General features: G+C 41.9%; 1 protein-coding gene across 6 annotated transcripts in view; it reads right to left on the reverse strand.

Annotated features, from left to right (window-relative positions):
• LOC121882010 (neurexin-3b-like) overlaps nt 1–22,739 on the reverse strand; it is a 392,732-nt gene that overhangs the window by 272,253 nt on the left and 97,740 nt on the right. Inside the window, exons 7-13 of one of the 6 annotated variants that reach the window (XM_042389887.1) lie at nt 21,581–21,668; nt 20,684–20,773; nt 20,106–20,400; nt 15,088–16,252; nt 9,695–9,712; nt 9,276–9,302; nt 7,558–7,569 (exon numbers count right to left, since the gene is read on the reverse strand). In XM_042389887.1, coding sequence (XP_042245821.1) covers nt 7,558–7,569; nt 9,276–9,302; nt 9,695–9,712; nt 15,088–15,784 — 754 coding nt within the window. In that variant the 5' untranslated portion in view covers nt 15,785–16,252; nt 20,106–20,400; nt 20,684–20,773; nt 21,581–21,668. The other 5 variants (XM_042389889.1, XM_042389888.1, XM_042389892.1 and 2 more) reach the window with 5 other exon arrangements.

Genomic DNA, 22,739 nt, shown 5'->3' on the forward strand with positions numbered 1-22,739 from the left:
TTTTGCAGAGGAAGTGGCTTAACCAACAGCAATATTCTTTTGGTGATAAGCAGCAACGCAAATAAAGATGGACAAATATGTCAGTTACATATTTACATGTTCTCTCTCTCTCTCTCTCTTTCTCTCTCTCTCTCTCTCTCTCTCACTGTTGCGTAACCACTGACGCACTCATGATCCGTGAAAAAGTGAGAATCAGTTTTGCTCGGTTGATCCCAGAGGTCAGCAGCAGAGAGAGAGAGAGAGAGAGAGAGAGAGAGAGAGAGCAGAGGGAGAGGAGTAAAGAGAACACAAGGCCAAAAAGAGAGTGAAAAAAAGAAAGAGAAGGAGGGAAAGATGACCAATCACCAGTTTTCCATTGGTGAGTTTGTGACTGAGAAAGGGTAAAAAACTGCACACTGTAGCTGACACGGTTGTCTGAACCTCTGTCCGTTGTCTGGGGAACCAAAGATGCAGGAAATAGCTTAAAAGAAGGGGACAAGAAAGAGCAGAACGCAATATAACAGAAAGTAATGTAACAGAAAACAAAACTAAATAGAAAACTACAAGCCAAATAACAGAAAGGAACAAGAGGTTTTTTTTTTAAATTAAGGAAACGACACAGCAAAGAAACAGAACATATAGAAACAGAGAAATGGGGGAAATATGTAAAGGAAGAGACAGTCAATACATTCCCTCTTTCGGCTCAGATTCTACTAACAAATGTAATGAAACCAGTGCAAAAACTTCTTAATACAACAGCACTAAACCTCAAACTAAATTGCCTGTTACCTCCACTTTTCAGGCACAATTCTGAACAATTTAGCTTCTGGCTCCTTGGGATTGGAAGTGGGGGTCTGCCAGGATGAAATTTTACTCTAGCCAATCCATATTCTTTAAGAAACAATGAACTGCAAGAGGAAACCTGCAGTGTGTAGGGGAGGAGGTCTGCAGCTCATATTTTCTGACTGCTTGAGTAGCAGCCGGTCAGTGCTGAAATCAATTTGACCAATGCCCTCAATTTTAACAACTTTGAAATCCACCTCGAGGATTCTGGTGTAGTTTCAGACTGAGTAATGGGGGAGAGGCAAAGTTAAACTCAATTTCAGGGTGAGCGTCTGGCCATTAAAAGCCGTTTATCAACAGCACTACCAACTCATGCCAAAGCCAATAAGTGCCAGCTGGTGCTCTGAATCCCAAAGTCTGAGGCATAACAGGAAAACCCGTTTTCATCGCCTCCATGACACTGCATGGATACAAACAAACCAAACCTCTGACGACATCCGGCGCTTGCCCCCTATACCACGTATTACAAAGGACAAGGAAGGACAAATACCACATTTTTCAACATGCCATTACGGATCAGTAGGTTAAGGACTATGTTTAGAGAAGGGGGATACTTAAAGACATGTTCTACCTTATTTTATTCTATTGAGCAGCACAACAGCAGTGGACCAAACCTGTGGCCGATTCATAATGCTTTGACAAAACACAGCAGAATTCACCTAATATTTACCCAGAATCTGAAAGTGAATTAATTTAAGCAGCAGATTCTATTTTTAGAGTTATAAAAAGCACATACCTGAAATTCAAGATTGTATTTTTCTCACTGAAACACACCCTCTTTCTTGTAAACAGGCGCCATTTTATCGAAGAACCAGATATTTTCTAATGCAGTTGTTCATCTTTTGTACTAATGGTTCAACCAGGAGTTTCATGCTTATCTAAATGTTACAAATTACTTAACAACCAGTCCTATCCCATTGTTAATGGGTTTTTACTTCCTGAACCACAGACACTCAAAATAACTCCTCCCACCCGGGCGGCTGTGGTTCAGGAGGTAGAGCGGGTCGTCCACTAATCGGAAGATCGGCGGTTCGATTCCAGGCTCCTCCAATCCACATGCCGATGTGTCCTTGGGCCCAGAATTGCTCCTGATGGCTGTGCCATCAGTGTGTGAATGTGTATGAATGATTAGATTTCCTCTGATGGGCAGGTCGGGACCTTGCATGGTAGCCCCTGTACCATTCAGCGTGTGAATGGGTGAATGTGATTCATAGTGTAAAAAGTGCTTTGAGTGGTCGGAAGACTAGAAAGGCGCTATACAAGTACAGTCCATTTACCATTTTACCACCTCACGACTACCATGTGCAGCAATAATTTTTCCAAATGGCAGCACTTAAACCATTTCAACAGATTTTTTACACTCTTCAAACTTTTGAGTGGTACTGTATGTCTACTGCAATGAATTTGGGAACAAGTTGGCTGAACCATGTTTGAATTTTCTCAAGTAGAAAATAGACACCTGGACAGAAGCACCGACCCATGGGCACAAACTGATACAGGCTTCATTGCAGATGTAGCACTGAACACAATGAATGATCAGAAATCCCAATTCATAATATAATGTTTGTCTGATCTGTTGCACTTTTAGTTCCTTGATGAGTGCAACAATAAAACAGAAAATTTACAAATGAAGTCACGATGGGAAAGCAGATTATGACACCCAACCAAATACCGACACCCACTGTTGTCAGTGTAAGCCTACACACCTGTGGTGTCTTGAAGCATGTCATCACAGGTTGACACGTGTCAGGCTTATACTACTGTCCTATTTATAAGCATTGAGCGCACCAAGCAGCAATTTCATTACTTTCACTCATCGGATAGGCACATCCCAGATACTATACCCTGACCACTACTGTCTGTATGTGTGGTGTCAAATGACCTGCACCAATCGTAAACTGCTAAATCAAGTCATTGAGATATCTGCTTTGGTCCTGACTGGGGCCGGTGGGAATGAACTAACCAAGAAGCTCTGAGGACGATGGACAGAGCGGTACATAAATTCCACTGAAGCCTGGCAGGATCCGTGGACAGGCATTAAGCACCAGCAAAGCACTCCCATCTTGAGCCTGACTGTGATGTGAGGCTCATGATGTCCACGGTACTTTGAACTGGAGAAACACAAGAGAGAGTAAGGAGGAGGAGGAGGAGGAGGAGGAGGAGGAGAGAGGCTAACTAGAATACCGAGGCAGACAGAGATGAATAGGGTGGGACAAAGGAAGAGAGAGAGAGGGACTGAGAAAGATGGAGTCAGAGTCGGAGAAGGGGTGACAGGCAGGGAGAGAATATATATTCAGAGAGAGGGAGGGAGGGAGGGAGGGACAGAAAACGCAGAGACAGAGGCAGAAGGCAAAAATCTTGTCTGTTTGAACTTTGCGGCAGGACTTTGAGGGGATAATTAGGGAGAGTGACTCCAGAAGTGGAGAATAAGTTCTCAGTCCTAAGCCTTCATGCAGGGGGATTAGACTCAGGCTGAACTCCTCACTCCTCCTCTCCTCTCCCTCCCTCCCTCACTCCCATCCTTCCTTCCAGCACTCTCACTGCTCTCTAAAGTGGACTTGCCCCCATTGCCAAGTTATGTCCAAAGCAACTGTGGCAGCCCTGTTTCTCTATCTACCCCTAGAGTCAAAATAGATCAGTGCAAGGGTTTCATTACAGGATGAGTTATCCACCATTTGTGTATCATCTACAGAGGGCGAGTACAACTGTGGGAATAAAACACTGCATATTGCAATATAATCCAATAGCCTGTAAGAATTTTGATTGATGTCATACTTTATGGCGTTATTATACTGTATTTCATTATATTGCAAGCTGTAAGAAATATTTTGTCTCTGCCCATTGTGTGTGTGCATTCGAGGGTTTATTTTTCAACTGGAACGCAGCTATCAAATATTTTTAGAACATCTTCTGCAACATTTTAGCTGATTTCACACATGCAACAGATCAATTTGGAGAGAACCATTATGTAGTTAATCTGCGCTGGTAGCACGACCTGCAGGCAGCCTTGAAGCTCATCTCTGACCTTGGGCTAAAGTGCCACACCCTGATGAACACTATCCCAGTGTCCACTGGAAGCACATCATCGATGAGACATGGAGGAGAAACTAATGATGTCGCAAGTCAGCGAGCACAGTATGAGCCTTTATGTACGGCACACCATCGGAGGGTGTTTTACTTTTTTTGTTTGTGCTATGTTAGCAAGGAAAGGAAGTGCTTTTGATCAGTGGCTTGTAGCAGTAGATTAAATGGCTTTTTAGACAAAAGATGTACTAAAAGTAGGAAGCTCAGTAAATTGCCTAATATGGAAGATTTTTTAAAAGTAATTTTGGATGTTCATTACTACACTACATTGATAAATAACTCAACGTACCAACAAAGGAACTTTGCAAAAATGTAGTCATTGTATTGTTAGGGGCTCAATACACATATTCTGTAGAAAATAATGCTTATATGTTAATGCAATATGTTACTTTAAGGTGTAAATGCATGAATTACATATAACACCTGGAATCTGATTAAACTACATCTGGATGCGGTACATGCGCCAGCTGATGTCTTTGACTGCTTTCATATTTATTATACAGTTTCTGCACATTAAGATCTCAACATAATAATCAAACTAACATGTACAGATATTTACCCTCATGATCAGATCTCATTAACTGGGTGACGCATCTTGGTTTGATTGCTTTTGGGATGCCAGCTGCAAATGGGGCCTTTGATTGGTACTCACTATATTTCTTTTGCATAAAATAAATACTTTTCTATCCCCGATTGGATTTTCTCCTGCACCAAATTAATTTCATAAATTTGCTTAAAGCAAGTTGTCCTTAACTCTGATATGTCTCTCCTCTGAACTCAATAAATAGAGATACTTTATGTCCTTGGTGGAGTCTAATAAACATTATCAATCTGCAGTCTGAAGAAAAGCATGTTGCTATCTGGAGCAATGTTGCTAACTGGAGCACAGTCCCTGGACCACTGCCATGGCTTATAAAAAAAAGTTTGCAATATTGTCATAGCTATGCATCAAAAAAAGTTACGTCTCTGAGCCAACAACAATCGGGGCCTCGCTGATTGCAAGGGACTAAAACTTTCTCGATAGATGGCTCGGGGTCCATGCAGCATCAGCCCCAGAATTGAGTACAGAGATGACAAGGTGCTCCATATTTTTCATTAGAAATATGTGGCCTCGCAACACTGACACACTCCCCTGGCCCCTTCATCTGCCGCACTCAATCCTTTTTCCTTCTTCCTTTCTCTCCCGCTTTCGCCTCCAGCCCCTTCCCCCACTCTCTCTAGTCTCTTCTCTCGGGCCTGTTCTCTAGTTTGTTTTCCCCAGCCTCCCACTTACAGTGCCCTCTGACCACTGTGCCATTTACAGTACATACGCACAACTGCAGAGACATGAATCGAATAGCACAGGGACCTGCTGCAAGGCACTTCCTCATTTTACACATCTCGATCTTAGTGATCCTCAATAAAAAGTCATGTAATAAGTTATGTAAACAGAATACTGTCTTGGTTACATATCTGTGTGTTTTAGAATTATATCTATGATGATTGTTTGTGTGTTGCTGAAGTGGTTTTTGACAGTTGGCTGAAAACGAGAGCATTTATATATGCTTAAATTGTCTGCAAGTGGTTTTTCCCAAAATTGATTCTGGCAAGATGACTCCATCTATTAAAATATATTCTTTACTCTGATCTGCTCTTAATATGAAAATATAAGCAGCGCCTGATTTGATTTATGATTAAGTAGCCACATTGTTGATATTGTTATTCATTCGTGTTCTTTACATAGTTAGGGACGCAAGAGTCTGCAAACTATCCAGGGATCCTTGCAGGGTTAATACAGATATAGAGACTATTATTCACACTTAGACCTATGGATAATTCCGAGTCTCACGTCTGCATGTCCGTGGACAGCTGGAGGAAACTGGAACACCCAAAGGAAACCCCCACAGACTCCACGTAGAAAGCCTGGGTCCTTCTCGTTACGTTATGCAATAGCACTAACAACTGAGCTGCTGTGGGACCTTTCTCTAGATAATGATTGGCCCACTGCTATCTAATATGCTGATGTGATACTAATGTAAGGGAATTCTCTTTGTGGTTTCACCCCATTCACAGGAAGAAAACAGTGCAGAGTCTGACACAGAGCTAATTATTCAGAATAATGACTGTAGCCACATTCAGTCAGAAGTCTGAAATGATGAAAAAAAAAAAAAACTTTCCTTAAACTCTTATCAAATCAAGACAGATGATCATAGATGACCGTATGCTAAGCCCCTCCCTGATCACTGATCGTGGATTTCTCCACATGCTGAAGTGGGATGCATGGTCCTGTTTAAGACTTTACTGGTATCTAAAAGAGAAAGGAAGGTCTTTCCAAAAACATAATCACAAAAGTAATGGATTAGAATATATTAAACAGTGTGTTTGTCTGCTATAACATAAACTGCAAACATTAACATGTCCAGCTAACTACCTTAGATTTTGTTTTTGGTAAACTAAGCATTCAATCAGGTTATACTATAACAAAATAATTGTCTCATCTGAAATTTTATCTTTCCATGCTGTACTGTTTGTAATACTAGGACTACCAAGCTCCACCCTGCAGCACGTACACAAAGCTGCTCTTTAATCTATATGTCTTCTACATGGATCATCTACTGGTGAGGATGCTGACTTTTTGCCCGGCACTTAAAACTTTAATCTTTTAATGTGATATCACGTACATATGTTGCCATCAAGTGCATATTTAAAGCCACTTTTACAAGGCTATCTTTTCAAAACAAGTCATGCGGGATTGAGAGTTTTCAACCAATTTATGAAGCTAACGAATTAGCTAGCTAGCTATAGCGACTCTCCTTTTTGCTAGCTGAAATAAGAACTGTGGTTGAGTGGAATTAAGAAACCTGCTTTTGTCTACCTCTGTGTAAATTTCAAAAATTACAAAGAATGTCATTGGTAAATCTCTCACTGTTACTGTAAATTGGACATGTGCACAGCAACAGTAACTAAGGAGGGAGGGGCTTAGTGAATAGTCAATTCAGTTTTCTTCCATCTGGCAAAAAGGAGGCACACGCATGATCACACACAAATACACAGCGGATCACATGACTTTGATAAATGAATAATGAGGATATTCTCTGCACGATAGCTATACACAGAGGCCACTGCTATGACCTCATTTAAATGAAGCCAAATGTCAGGTCAAACACACCAATCAGCTCCTTTTCAACTGTCACATCCAATTAAGCACGTACACACGCAAAAATGCTTGCACGCGCACACACAAATGCACGCACAGCCTCATCTTCACCCAGACGGTATTATGAATATTTACTGCTTGCAAAGATACCAAGTAATCCATCTCAGAGCAAACACTCATCATTTTATATTAAACAGTGATAATCAAGTGAAAATTACTTAGTCTCCAGTACTGACAACACATTTCTTTCCATCTCCACCACAGTTTCCGCTCAATCACTCATCCTTCATGCAAGAGTAAATGTGGATGCTCATTAACAGGAAAGAATCCAGTCCCCCCCGATTTTCACAGTCTCTCTCCAACACACAGCCTGAGCATAAGCACATATGCATTTAACGAACACACATAATGAATGATTAACCAGTGGCAGCACAATCGCAAATTCAACACACACACACACAGCTCTCGCAACGCGGATAATAAGAAAAAGAGGGTAAAAAAAGGGATTGTTGTACCTTTGCTTCTACCTACAGTTTTTGGAGAGGAGAAGGGATCCGTAGAGATAAAAGAGGGAAGAGTGTCATCCAGCGTAGAGCACCAGAGAAAGACAGCAAAAAGTGGGGATAAGCTATTGTTAGTCTACAGTAAGCCTGTACACTGCCAACTGACTTTCATGCAAAATGTTGACAATCATGCAAATGGTGGAGGAATGGGAGAAGCGCATCCGAGCAACACACTCCATACTGTACACACACACACACACACAAAACTGACACTTTACAACTTTATCATCTTTTCTTTCTTTCTTTATATTCTGATTTTAAACTTAGGTTCCCCCCCAGAAAGTGATGTTGCTGGAGGCTTGATGACATATTGACCTCTTGTGGGTTGTAAAATGACTACAATTGGTTGTGGGTAGTTTTGTTTGTATATCCTAAATGCTGGTGTGACCGAACCCTAACACAGGCCGCCTCTGCAGTGCTCACTGTTCGTCTGTTCTTCTGAACCCCATCGGCAGAAAACAATGTTGATTTTGGAAAGTTCTGCAAAAAGTCCAAATTATGCTCAATGACAAGTTTTGCTTCCAGTGCTATTTTTTTTTTTTTTTTTTTAAAATCATTTAATGCATCTGAGATGCGAGTAATTTGTCACCTGCTGTTTCCAAGGTCAATAATGAACTTTGAACCTCAACCTCCATGAGAAGCCCTTAAATGCTCTGAAAAAAATGGAAATTTGAACATGTGCATTTCCCTTACAAACTTCATCCACTGATGAAGACCATGTGATACGATGGAAAGCTCCATGACAGCTCCTAAATGGACCTTAAGGTGAGACTGTTTTGTCAGCTGCTGTTTTTAAGGTCAAGAATGAACTTCGATCCTCAACTTTTTAACATAATTTCTCCTGATAATAACTGTACGTAACAACAACTGATTAGTTTATGTAAGGGAAAGACAATTATATTATGGTTAACTTACAGTTAAGGTTAGGGAAATACTGCAGTTATGTTTTTTGGCTTTTTTGTACAGTTAAATTGTGACACTGATGGGAAGCAGCCTTCACACACTTACGTGAAGCGCACACTACACTATTTCCTGCACTGAACACATATTGCATGCTGGAAATTCATTCAATATTAATGTAATTCATGGGGATACTGGGCTGTTTCATCTACATGCTTTTTCTTTCTCAATCATGCCACTTCTTGTTCCTTATTTTCCTCTTTTCCCTCTCTGTCTTCATGCTCTTCTTCTTCTTCCTCTAAGCTGTCTCCCCAAATTCCAGTGATTTTCTTATCCACCGCCCCGCTTCCCTGCTCTTCCCCCTACCTCCCCCCCTCCCCAACCCGTCGCGGCAAAGGTCGGACATGAACAGTGGAGTGTGTCACTGCATGTTAGCTGTGGAACGGAGAACAGTACACAATTATGTAATACACAGAAACCTGGGTGAAATGAGGGTGAGGAGACACAGAAGCAGAGAGAGAGAGAGAGAGAGAGGGGAAGGTGAGATAGGAACATGCCATGCCGCCATGCACCCTAACCCTCCCGAACACACACACTCACACACACACAAACCCTCCCACTTCTCTGCAGCAACAATGGGAGCATTGCAACACACAAATGCACACAGACAGGTAGTGAAGGCACACAGCGTAAAATTGCGCCCCAAAACCAAGCCAGGCGGAGAGTGAACAAAAAATAATAGAGATCTACAAAGAGAAAGAAGAAAGTACCTTGCTCTGCCTTCAGGTGTGCGAGGCCTTGAAGAGAAAAATCGGACAGACAGGGACAGAGAGAAAATTTAAGAACAGCGGCACACCAATACTACAGTTGTATTGTCATTATGCATGCTTTGCATGAAGGCAAACCATGGCTATCACACTAAAAGCAAAGCTTCCCCAAGTGCATTTAAAAGCTTTTCTGTTGACACACACAAATGACTGATAAGTAGAGCAACACAGTACATGAATATAAAGTACCTCTGCAGATTGTTTACTGAATAAAAGCAAATTATAACTTATATAACTGGATTACTGGTACATGTTTGTAGTTTGCCTTTTAAAACCGGATTCTTAAACATTTTTAAAAATAGATTACATGAACCGTGCTTTGAATTGAACTGAAATGATGACTGGTCCTTCTTGAGACTCACCTGGTTTTCTCTGGACTGCTGTGGAGTTTTCAGAGGAAAAGAGAGAAAGCAAAGAGAAGTTCTGCATTAGAGACACACTTCAGATGCTTTTGCATGTGGATCTAACATGCAAAAAAAGTACCACACCTCTAAGTATTTTGCTTCCATGTAAGGAGCAAAGAACTGCCCCTTGACATGCCTGATCAAAATAAACGTTTCTGTATAAATCGCTGTGGAGAGAAACACATAAAAAATTTCATCTGTCCCATCTTCTAAGGGAACCAGATTGACGTTACACCTTTCCCCAAACAACTCTCTCACATTTCGAATATTGTTACAGCAACATAATATTCAGCATTTCATATCGCACAGAGTGCCTCACGCACATAAAAGAGACATAAATCCACACTCTTGAGGATTTATGGTGCTGTGAGGTTTGTGGATCTTGGGATGCTCCTTGTCAGACCCATACCTTTCTCCTCCACCTTTCTTTTTTAGACCCTTCAACCCACCCATCCACGTTTTTATTCAACGCTGACCTTAATTCAACACACCCCTTGTGGTTTCTCAGAGGAATGCTCACTGTGGGATTCCAGCAGTTCACAGTATGGAATGTCAGAAAGTATAAGCCACACATTAGGCTCCGTCGCTTGCGGCAGACTTCCTTAGCAGGATCTCACCCGTGGATGACACCTTGTGGGTATCAAACATGCCAGTCTGATTTCAGGCACATGTGGCAGGCACACCAAGTGAATTTAGTCTATTGTATCAGTGGTTATGTGTTGAGTTATTATCCAGCATCCTAGCTTTTTAGTCTCAAACCTGGTGTTTGTTGCCTAAAATGAATAAGATTTCTGTAATCAGAGCCCTTTGGGACCTCAACGACTGACAAGAGGAAATTAAACAAATCTTAATTAAGACAAACTATATTAAACATTTTAAGTGTCGGCTCTAATACACAATAGCAGATATTAATTTGACTCAGTGTGGTGCCTTGATCTCTGCCCAGGCTGCACAGAGGCCTGGCCTCTTTCCCATCACTGGATATTACTGGGGATTTTCATCCTTTATTTTTTTTCCTCCCTGACAGCATTAAGTCCTTGTTAAATGTCAAATTTAACAAACTCAACAGAGGACAGAAATATCATTTGAGAGGAGGTGCGGGGAGACCAATACCGTAGAAGCGGCTGGTGAAGGCGAGGTGAGATTTTTTTTTTTTTCCTGTCTTCTTCTTTAGGGAGTCCAAAATGGCTGCTACTTCTCCTCCCACACGAGAAGGATGACATTGGCAGAGGAAAGGGAAGGACAAAGCATGGGAGTGGGGGGAAGGGAAACAGTGGCCAGCTGATGGACAGCGGCGCAGCTCCAGCTCTTGAGAACTGGGGGGACTCTGGACCCCCTGAATGTTCTGTACGTGCCTGAATGAGCGAGCAAACGTGTGCTTTTTTTTTTTCTTCCTCTGTCTGTGCACTCAGTTAATGTGCATATACCATGCGTGCGTGTTAAACACTCAGTTTCCCATGTAGATAAAGCCCTTTCTCTTGATGCGACAGCGTCCAGAACAAGCCAATGTGCTGTGGAGGACATGTGGTCCGAGCGTAATCCCCTGCTCTATTTTACCAGCAGCTTCACCACTCAAATCCAAACATAATTTTCAGCTCGGGCACTAGACACAAATGCCCTCTGCACTGGAATCAGGCAAGTCCCTACACCATTTTTTTTCCTTTTTTTCCCCCTGACCTACTTTTTATAGTAAGATTATTGTAACTGTCATTTTTTCCATGTCTGTTTATTAATCCCCAAAGCTAAGCCTGAAGGCACCATTTCAGCACTTGCTTAACAGTTTGCTTGCCCTAGCCTTCAATTACTAGCCTTCCATCAAGCCAATGAATATTTTTTTAAGCAAAGGGGCCTTAAATTGTTCATTAGAAATGCAGGACGTGGGGTTTCCAACAGAGGAAATTGGCAATCAGTTTTAATATTCATTAAACAATCCAGTGTAGCTCTTAATAACCTTGACCTTATGCATATCTCATTGTAGCTGGCTAACCCGAAGGTATTCAAGAGACTTCATAATGTCACCCCGATTAATTTAATTGAACAGAATGAGGGACAATATCCAGATCATTACCATAAAAGATACTGATATTTGCACAGATAATAACAGGAGCGAATTCAAGTTGATACTAAAGATGACTCCGCAGAAAAGGAAGAATTTGGGAGTTATCAACGCAGCGGATTCGCCTGCAAAAAGTGGTGTGGAGAGACGAGTGGTGAGTGGTGACTAATTTCAGCTCATTGCCCTGACACAGTTAGTCACACTGATACATCCTGATCCACATGGGAGAAGAGACTGAACATGTGTTTTATGGCCAACTGTTTATGGTGCTAAGCCGCGAGCCGAGCTGGATGGTTCGGAGCTCAGAGAGACAGGACTGTCTCGTGATTATCACTGCAGTAAGAAATAATGATGCCTCAGCAGTGGGCTAACCCAGCTATCCCCATGATGCACACCCAAAAACTGGGCAAACGCTGTGGGAACGGTTGGGATGCTTCCCAGCGCAAGCGGTGCAAACAAGCTCTACCTCACTTTCCGACCCTGTCTTCTAATTTCTTATCTCACACTTATGCCCGTTCCTCGTATTTTCCCTTCTAGGCCAGTGGGCTAGCAGGCTACGATTAAGAATACGGCTGGCAAAATGCTTCCAAGGCCCAGTCCACTCAGTCAGTCAGCCATCTGCCCATTTTAACGAGCAGCTCGGGGGCCTCGTTGCTCCGTGTGCGTGAGTGTGTTTGTGCATACGTCTGTAAATGCAAATGTGTCAGCATGCATGCATATGAGGCCTGGGTTATGCAGCCTGATAATGTAACATATAAATATTCACAGGTTTGACAGATTGCTTTCATTGCTCATTAATGTACAGCATAATCAACAGCATGCCGGCAAAGACAGATGTGCTAAGCAGTTGTTCACATCTAACTGCAACCAAACGGTAAAAGTCTAATCACTTAGAATATCTCCCCCCCCCACCCCCCAAAGCATTCTGTGACTGAAGATTGCTTGAACAACAAGTATTTCAACACTTGTGGACATGTGGACATAACAATTAAAAAAAAATCCCGCGCTGTATTTGCCAACAGTCAGTTTGAATTGACGGCAGTGTTTGTGCAGGCATTTTCCGGGCAAATTAGCAATCTCTGTCCTCATTATCCTCCTAATTATGGTTCCCTGTCTCTGTGGCATAATCAACAATCAGCCACATCAGTTAATGGGAAGGCAGAAAAGAACAGCAGTCAGATCAGCTATAGGGAGCTAACATGCCTTCCCCTCCTTGCCCTGCCTTTTTTTATAGCCTGAAAAGAGAACATGGAGAATAGGTGTGTGTGAATAGATGTGTGTTGTTTTGTGTGTGTGAGAAAGAAAGAAAGATAAAGTCCAACAGCAGACCTCCTGGGACAAATTGGGGTACAACAGGCCTGTGGTGGAGTCACTCGTCACACTTGCTCTGCCCCGGGGCTGAGATATGACCATCTCTCTCCCTGTCCAAGCTGTCTGACTGAATCGCAACCGCACTCTTAAAAACATTGGTTGTTTTAACCCAAGGATGTCATAGCTCCCCTGTCAGCTCTCAGGAAGCCCTCAGACAAATGTCCCTCCTCCTCCTCCTCCTCGTCCTCCTCCTCCTCCTCGACAGGGGCAATGAGCAAATGGGATGAAGCGAAAAAGGGGGCAAGTCCAGTCCGTTCGCTTGACTGCTCCGCAACCAGCACATCGCGTGCTGTCCTGAACAATGCCACAGGCTAACGGTTCGGATTTAAGCTTCAAACAGCTTCATTTGAGCAGCAAATGACGGAAACAAATACAGAAAAACCACAGCATGGAAAGCTGAAAATGCATTTTAAATGAAAAAAAAAAAAAAACATCTTAATTGTATTAGACACAGTTTAAAATAGCTTGCAATCAGTACCGTAGCAGTGAGCATTCCCCTGATATGTTTTTTGTTTTGTTTTGGCAAAATGGAGTCATACCTCAGCCATGTCAGTCTGATTTAAACAGGAAAGAAATGGGTCAGCAGTGGAGGAAACTCGACATGGGTCTGGTCACACAAAGTTATCATTTACAATCCATACACATGAAGAAGACAGTTAAGCATGTAGGATTAAAGGGAAACTATGTATTCTCTGTTTTATTGGTCTATATGGAAAAAAAAAATGATGATGTGGGTGATGAAGTACCAAAAAAAGAGGAAATGAAACAAGTTATTCTTGGCATCAGTAGGCATTGATCTCAAGGCTACAAGGAGTAGTGTGTTTTGAACGATGTCAGTTTTAAATTAAGCAGCCTTCAACCAGCAGCGGGGCCATGAAAAAATTAAAAGTAGTTCACTGTACAGCACATGTAAAAGTGATTTTTCAGTATTTCCTGGAGGGAGGGAAGGACCGGTGGCAACTTTTGAAAATGGGTCCTGCATTACATCACTGTCACTGGGCCATTTGAGAGTATATGTGAGTATTTGCTGGGGAAAAAAAAAGCTTTGTATGCCTATATCCTTAAAGGTGTAGAGACAGATTAGGGTAGAATATTGTCAAAGTGATGCAACCCTTTACACTCCCCGAAAAGAGATGACCTTGGCACAGCAGAGGGAGAAAAAAAAAATAGATGAAGTTGTTTCTCATCCAAACATTCTGTACCTTCGGGTCCCTGCACCGACCTGCAGGAGCTGAATACATTCAACGGAGAAAAGAGAACTGAGTGTTGTAGTTTTAGTCATATCAGCTAATACCACATCCACCGCTACCTCATCAAAAGTAATAACTGTGAAGGGAGAGGAAATGCTGAGCACATCACCTCCAATTTAGTTCCCACATGAAATATGAAGACTTTCTAAAAAGGAGCTGTAAGAGCAGCAAACCCACAAAGAAATATTTTGATTTCATGTCCAGTGTGAATTGCGTTAAATCTTTGAAACACACGGGAGTATAGCTGCTCGCGCCTCATATAAATTACGCTGTTGTGTGAATGCTACATTGCAATCAATGCGCATTTTTCAAGGCGTTTCATAAATGAAGTTCAGGGTGGCACAAATCGCATTAGGTGTAGCGGGAATAGCAACACAGTTATGGAAATTTCATTTCACTTCATATAATTCAACAGTCTGTATTGAGATTCATGGTGTAACAAAATACATTGAGTTTTAAGCCACACACCATTGAATGATTTTAAGAATATATATCTAATGCTAAAAACAAACATGAGGGGTTAATATAACAATTTCACACTGTATACCTGGAGGCAGAGAATTGCTGTTGTTAGGTCAGTTCTAAATTTGTGAGGAATCTCTCTGAATTTTTTACAAAGATTTTAATCAATATTCAATGCTCGACACAGAAAGCTCTGGAGCCAGCCCTCTTACCTTCAGTGCAGTATCGACCTACAAATCCAGTTTTGGAGCAGTCACAGTAGGTTTCTCCATCTGCCAGCGAGCAGATCCCGTCATTCTCACAGGGGTTCTCTGTGCAAAGGCCCATCATCTCCAAGCGTACTTTCTGACTATTGATGAGCGTGGGCAGCTTACTTCCATAACTGAGATCTGTGATAATTCCCTTGAATGGTGGTAGCTCACGGACAGAGGGTAAGGTGATGGCAGATGGGCGGATGTCCCCAGGGAGCCCTCCGAGGAAGAGGTCACTAACGATCTTCATGAACTGTCGCTGAGGCCGCACCTCTTCCGTCTTGGTCTGGCCGTCCACGGCCAAGCCAGTCCGCAAATTGTGCCTGTTGATGGCAGCAAAGTGCCAGCGGCTGTCATTGACCATCTTGTCAGAGGTGATGGTGGTCTCGGCGCAGTCGATGCTGAAGCAAAGTTGCAGCTTACCCTCGGATACGGTGAGAAGCAGAAAGTCGCAATATCCGCCGTCGTCGAAGTAGAGCACCAGGCCGTCCGATTCTGAAGTCTTAAACTGAAATGTCAGGTCACTTCTGGAGCTGGCATCCCAGCGCAGGTAGCGAGCCCACTGACCTTCAGAGCCAGTAAACTCCAAGCCTACGCTCAGGCCCAGGATGGTACTTAGCAGCAAGAGGACATGCCCAGGTAGGCTGTTGGGATTCATCGTAGAGAATAACAGGCTGCACCAGAAGAGGGTTATAACTGGGGATAGATCCTCAAAGTGATAATAACATCTGATTATGTCTGTGCTCCAAGATTTATCTGTTGAATATTATATTCCACATAAATAATTTTACAGTCAAGCGGAGAATGCAATATCCGTTTGTTTTTTTTTTGTTTTGTTTTGTTTATTTTTTTGAGGCAGATCTAATGTTGATAATTGATAGAATCTAATCTTCCAGCCAAGTCTAGGCAGAGATATATGGGAAAATATCCAATTTCCACATAAAGAGGACAGGTGAGAGTGCTCAGATGAAGGTGATCCTTTGTGTGTTTTGTCAGTGATTCAGAGCTGCATCTTGGGATTTTTCTTTGAGGCGACTTCCTGGATTGAAGAACACAACCTTCATCGTTGGTCCAGTTCCATGCCCCATGGTTTGATCTCCAGCTTCAAACACACTGCCAGACAGAACTGCAAACAAAGAAAAAGTTTGGTCATGAATATGTATTTTTAGACAGGATTCTTTTTTGGTTTTATGTCAAGTGGCACGACAAAACAGTAATTTGGTTCTCTGGTAATGAATACATAAATTTACAAGGTACAGAAAATTGATGTATCTAATGTAATGCTATCCAATACAGCAGTTCTGCAATCAACAGATAATTTGTGAAAATGTTCCATCTTGATTGGCAGTAAGAGCTGTTTTTAAGGCTGCATTTTGTAGTTTTGGTACATTATATTAGCATAATTTAGTCAGTTCAAATACAAAATGTTACTTAGAAAAATCAGAATATACGAAGCAGCACCGGCTTGTGCACCAACAAGTTAAAGAAAATACACAGTAATGTCTTACAGATTTAAACAAAATCATGTCTATGGATTCAGATCAAACAAAGAGGAAATTTAGAGGACTATTTAATGCAGATTCGACTCTCCATGTGGCCATTAAATACCACTAAATATCCACTAATAACATCCATTAAAGGTTTACGAGCATTTTATGCAGGGTTCCATTTCTACCAATTACCCATTTTATTTGCAGATCAACTCAAATAATCAGTTTTATAGCCTTATTTTGAGAGCTAAATTCCCAAATACTGGTAAGCACAACGCAGAAAACGTAGCGAGAAAAAAATAAAAAGATCTAGTGGACTGCTGTTGTTGATTCTCTGATGAGCGAAAATCCATTGAGGTGAGCCAGAACATGTGTTTAGCCTCAAACGTTAGCCTGCTATCTGTAAGGGCCTGCTGGGATCCTGATAAATATGACTAATTATCCACCGCCACTCTCTCTCTCTCATTTGCATGTCTTTGGGGGATTACAATCATAAACAGCTATTCAGAAAGATGTTAGGATGGTACCACTTCATATTCGAATCCCGCCACTATTAACATTTTTCAAATTTTCCATCAGTGAATACATATTCAAATTATTTCCATGACTGAAACTCAGTTGACACCGGTATGGAATATTAACAGGCCCTTCCTTGCTACACCTGTACTCATTCGGTTCTGTTTAAATTTGTTCAGCAGAGTTAGAAAGGATTCACATGGAGAAACCTTATATATGTGTGTACTCTTCCAGCCCTTTGCCCTTGCAATTGTTTTGGCAGTGGGCTGCCCACCAGACAAACGCATTGTCCAATCGTGACAGTAGCACAGAACCATGCAACACAATAGGCCCTTTAACCACCTGCCCTGAATAGTTAATCTTGCTGCAGCAGGCGAGCTATTGAATTCTAGTAACTGATACCTATGCTAATGCACTGTGTGTGCACTCATGTGTGTCCCTGTGCAGGACTGTGCATACGTGTGTCTCTCTGACAACACCGGGTTGCCTGGCTGGATCGCTGTCTTTGTCCTAAAACTGACTCAGTGAGACAGCAGAGAGGTTAAAAGGTTCTGTGTGGTGATAAATAACCCTGAACACAGCTGTGTCAATCCAACCCACCAACTATAGAGATATGCTGTGTGCTGTGTGTCCCTTCAATAAGCAAAGCTCAGTATGCCCATGAAACCTGAGATGCCAGTCTCCTATGAAATTTGACCCCAACCTCTATTCAATTAACATGACTTATTGTGTGTATTGCTTTACTGGGACATCAGGTGTCCCTGAGAGCCACAGATTTGACAGAGAATGCTAACAATGCTAGCATGTTCTTTAACTAAAGCACCAATGGAAATTTCTCATAGAAAATTGGCCAGTGGCTCATATTCAATTAACTGACATTAAAACTCAAATGGCTATCAGAGATATCTATGCCTTCCAATGTCTAATGTTAGCACTGTCCACCTGCTGGGCATTTTTGCATGTCAGGTTAGCTAGCCTATAGGCTAAGCTAAATGAGGCTAATGTGGTGACAGGTCAAATTTCACACTAAATATTTTACTGACACTTTTTCTCACAGGCTTGATATAAAATTATGCCCTTTAGCTAACCTCACGCCTGATAGCATCCTTAGCAGTCCTCACTCTGGAGGGGGGAAATTAAGAAGCTATTTTTGGCTACTTAAGAATATAACCACATGTGGTTAAGCTGCATTACAAAAACTTGTTTTTCTCCGTCAGCTTACTTAAAAAAAAGTAGGCCGCACGTATCAAATTATAAAGGTAAAGCCACCTTTTCCTCGACCCTCAGCAGTACTGTTAGCTAGCTCTTGTTCTTGATAGAGTTATAAGTAAGTGATGCTAGAATAAGCACATCATTTTCCGGGATATATACTCGTTGAATTATTAAACAGTGCAGGATATGAGATGACCTGCATGGGATACCGTCACTGACTGGCCATAAATGATGCATTGATGCATCCAGCTTCGGTGCTGCAGATTTATTGACATGTTTTGTAATATAGCCTAGCCCCAACACGCACTGGAGACCCCTCTATCCCCTGCTGTGCTCCCTGTCTATCACAAACCTCAGCCCGGAGGAACGATTTAATCCGACATCAGTCACAGCAGACAAGGGTATCCTACATTGGCAGTGTGTCCGGACCTGCTTGTCCACTGGTTGGACAAAGCGGTGTCCAGGGACCACCAGGGGGCCTTTAAGGGGCACCAAGCGGTCACCTACAGCCAGAATAAATAACAAGGGCAAATTTCACTGTTTCCTATCACTATACAATGAGAGAATGTGTTTGGATGTGTGTATTGATCACGTGTAACTCTGTCTCGCAATCATTTAACCGCACAAATCCAACTCAGACGCTTCCTTAGGAGAAATAAAATTAATTTGCCACAAAATCACAATGTAGCCCATACGACCAATACTGTCACAGCATAAATTGATACTCACCCAATTACCATGTTTGCAAAACCCCACATACTATTAAAATGATTAATCTCAGTTTTAGTGGGCTATTTAACCATAATTAAGCGTTCTATTAGAAAAAACAGTTCATAAATATTACAGAAATGTTAGCTATTAAAATGACCAACAATCCCTGAGAGACATATGGTATGGTAGGCATGAGGTCACTATAAACTCTGCAATATCAGAAATAAGTTCCTGCAGGAATATAAAATGATACTCATGCTGTCTATTGAAAGCTCCGTTGCATTTGTCAGTCTTACACGGACATGCTTTCACAAAATGGGCGTAATAACCAACCTTGTGGCAGGTATATTAGAGTAATTTCGATCAGAAATTTGAAATCTCCCCCTTAACGACTAAGGCTTAAACCGACTGGAAATCCGACCCGCAGCCCTGCACCGATGAATTAAACAGCAGGCAACATTTTTTTCCAGCAGCGCGCAGCTTTCCCTCTGCTTCTCGCACGGTGGCAGTCTGACTGTTGCTCAATGGTTTACAATCCCTTGCTTTAAAATTTACGAAAACGATATTTTAACACGACTCGGGGTATATTCGAAAAAAAAATTATCATTCGTAAATCGCAGTTCCAGCTGTTTCATCTTCAGTGTTTCTGGTGGTGTGCTGAGCTGTCCCCCCGCTGAGAGACGCGAATCAGTGAGCTGAAACTTTCCGTCTCAACGCTCCTCGCTCATTCACCACAAATATATTTGTCACAAATTCAGCTTTGATAAGTCAACGTGGTTCTCTTGAGATGTGATTCCCCCCTCCAAAATCAAACGCTCCTCTGTGGTTAAACTGCGGATGAGAGCTTTTAAACTAATCATCCAAACCATCCCATAGCGCTTGAATCCGCATGTCATCCCAAACTCACCAATTCCACACCAAAACCACAGAAAAGGAAAATTCTTGCTGAAAAGCTCACGAATCCTACAACACAAACACATTCCCAATACACTTTATGCGTAAGAGACGGGGTTAACAAAAACGAATAGCCCAATTTGAATTTGCTCCTACCTTTTTGTGCAGAGAGACGATTCCGGATGGATAAAGCCTGTGTATAAATACTGTAAATTATAATATTCCAGAGCAAAATTCCATCCAGAAACCGTAGTGCTTTTTAATTATAGTCTGTCCGGGGTGGTGAGATGCTGATGCTGGTGATGAGGAGGTTATTGAGGGAACGGCAGCGGTCCTCCTTCCCCCGGCTCAGTGAACGCGCATCTCTCAGCTCGGCTCACTCAGCGCAACTGATGATGGGCCCCTGGATTTCTCCCACACTGAAGCTCTGACCCGCCTTCTACACAGGAGTCTACACAGTGGGGGGAATATCATTTCATTTGGCGAGAAAATACAGAAAATAGCCCCTCAGGACAAATTACCAGTAATGAAAACTCTTTATTCCTTATTCCTAGTTCCGCTTTCATGTGTTGTTTGCAGTAAAATACTACTATTCCTAATTGTAAAAAGGACAGGGGTATAGTGTGCATGTGTGCAGACCACATGCACACTGAGTGCCCAAAGTATGCCAGTGAATTTGTATTCTGTACATACATTTGCAAAACCTTAAAAATGCTAATCTCATAATTTCCTACCTGTTTGGCTGAGTGGCTTAATGGTAGATCCACAAGGTACAAGGTGACCGCTGACAGTCTGGACAGTATAAGCTTGCCCAGAAGTTGCTCCTGGTCCAATAGATTCCAGAAATGGCTAAAAGGGTGCACAGAGTGAGAATGTGACTCGTTTTATGGAGAAATTCCAGATATGTTGAGTATCAGGAGTTCAGTACCTTGGACAGCTCTCTGGCATTAGGACTGCCAGCCAACAAGCAAATTCCAGGGTGCTGTCCAAGGTACTGAACCCTGGACAGAGCTGTAATTTTGCATGTTGTGCCTGTAGTCCTAATGTTCGGGTGCTGTCCAAGATGCTGAACTCCTGTCGGGCATGAAAGAGTGCAAGATGACTATGCAGGGAGGAAAGAACAGGAGGGATCAGCTTTGTTCTCACTTGAAAATGTTCTTGTGCTTTCTCTATAATAGGCTGTTTTATTTCTGTATGCCACAGAACAGAACATAAGCATCATGGTAAAGTGCAGTAAGCCTGTAACACAGAATAACATACATTATTGCTGTTAGGACTACGCCTACTACCTACTGCTGCTGCTATGATGTTGATGGTAATGAGGGCCTTGAATCAGGCTATAACTCACAGTATGCAGTGTATAATGTGGATTTAGTGTACAGCTTTCTGTAGGTCTGACATATCTAGTGATGTGTAGCAAAATAGGAGATCATGGCACCTAAGTGTGGCCAATACAGCTATTGATTCAGAGTCTATATGTTTGTTACTTACACTTTGTTACTGTGCATTCCTGACTTGACAATTAATTAAGAGTAAGAGCATTAATAATTCATGCTTTATATACAATGTAAAGCTTTAAACATTTAAATATGCTTAACATGCACCACTCTCAAGCATTATTTTTATCCTACCACTTATTCTACAGGTAGCCCTCTGCCTCTAGAGATGATGATGAGGAAGGTGTTGATGATACTGTTCTTGTTGTTATATAACACCGATCTGAAAGCAGAGTTTACAGAGCGCTACAGAAAGAAATACAAAAACAAGAATGACCTAATACATGCATAATGAGAAGATTAAACTGACAAGAAAAAAAAATTATCAAAACAAGTGGATAAAAGCAAAAGCTTCACATGAGATTGCACTACATTAGCATATCTAAGTCCCACAGGCAAGGTCTTGAAGGAGTGCCGTAGGGCCTTTAGTGTCTAGACTGAGGGTCAGTCAGGAGGCTCCTGCCTTGCAGGTCTTGACTTGATCCCTGACTTACAGGGAACTGAGAGGTCTTTACATATCTGGGCAACAGACCAAGTTTAAACATACTATGTAAAATCTAACTGGCAACCAATGGCAAGATGCTAAATCGGGAGATACATGGACTCTCTCTGGCATCGATTCAAATTCTGGCTGATGCGTTGAGAAATAGCTTGAGGCATGAGAGTGACTTTTGACTGAGGCAGTACTAGAGGGAGATAAGAAGAAAAGCGTCAATGACCTTCTCTTGTTCTGTGAAGAATAAAAAAAATTGGGCAGACCACCGAGAGTTGGAGATTTCTGGAGGTAGAAGAGCCAAAATACACATATTTACAATTTGTCTGTGACCTAATTGTAAAATGTTTGGAGACATACTAGACTTGCAGTATGCAAGGCATTCCCTAAATGCCCTGTACACCCACCCTACACAACACCAGTTTTTAGGTTTTATTGCTGATAAGACATATTTTTAGGTCTATATAAACAAACAGTACTTTTCAGTGCAGCTTTAAGGGCAGGGCAACTTGGACTCCTATCATTCTTTATATGTATATAGATTAAATACTACGCAGCGCATTAACTAAAACTAACTAGAAACATTCATGTGCTTTGCCCTCATAGTGCGGTATATTCAGTGCATAAAGTATACAGACAGAAAAGGACTGGGCCTAAAATACAACCATGTAGGAGTCCGCAGGTGAAATCTGTTACTATAACCAACTTCTCACTTTCCCCAACAAAGCACATTCTCTTGGAGAGGTAGAATCTAAGCCAGCACAGTCAGAGCTATTAACCCAACACTGGAGGTGGTGAATT

This window comes from Thunnus maccoyii, chromosome 17 (assembly GCF_910596095.1).
Source record: "Thunnus maccoyii chromosome 17, fThuMac1.1, whole genome shotgun sequence".
Lineage (NCBI taxonomy): Eukaryota > Metazoa > Chordata > Actinopteri > Scombriformes > Scombridae > Thunnus > Thunnus maccoyii.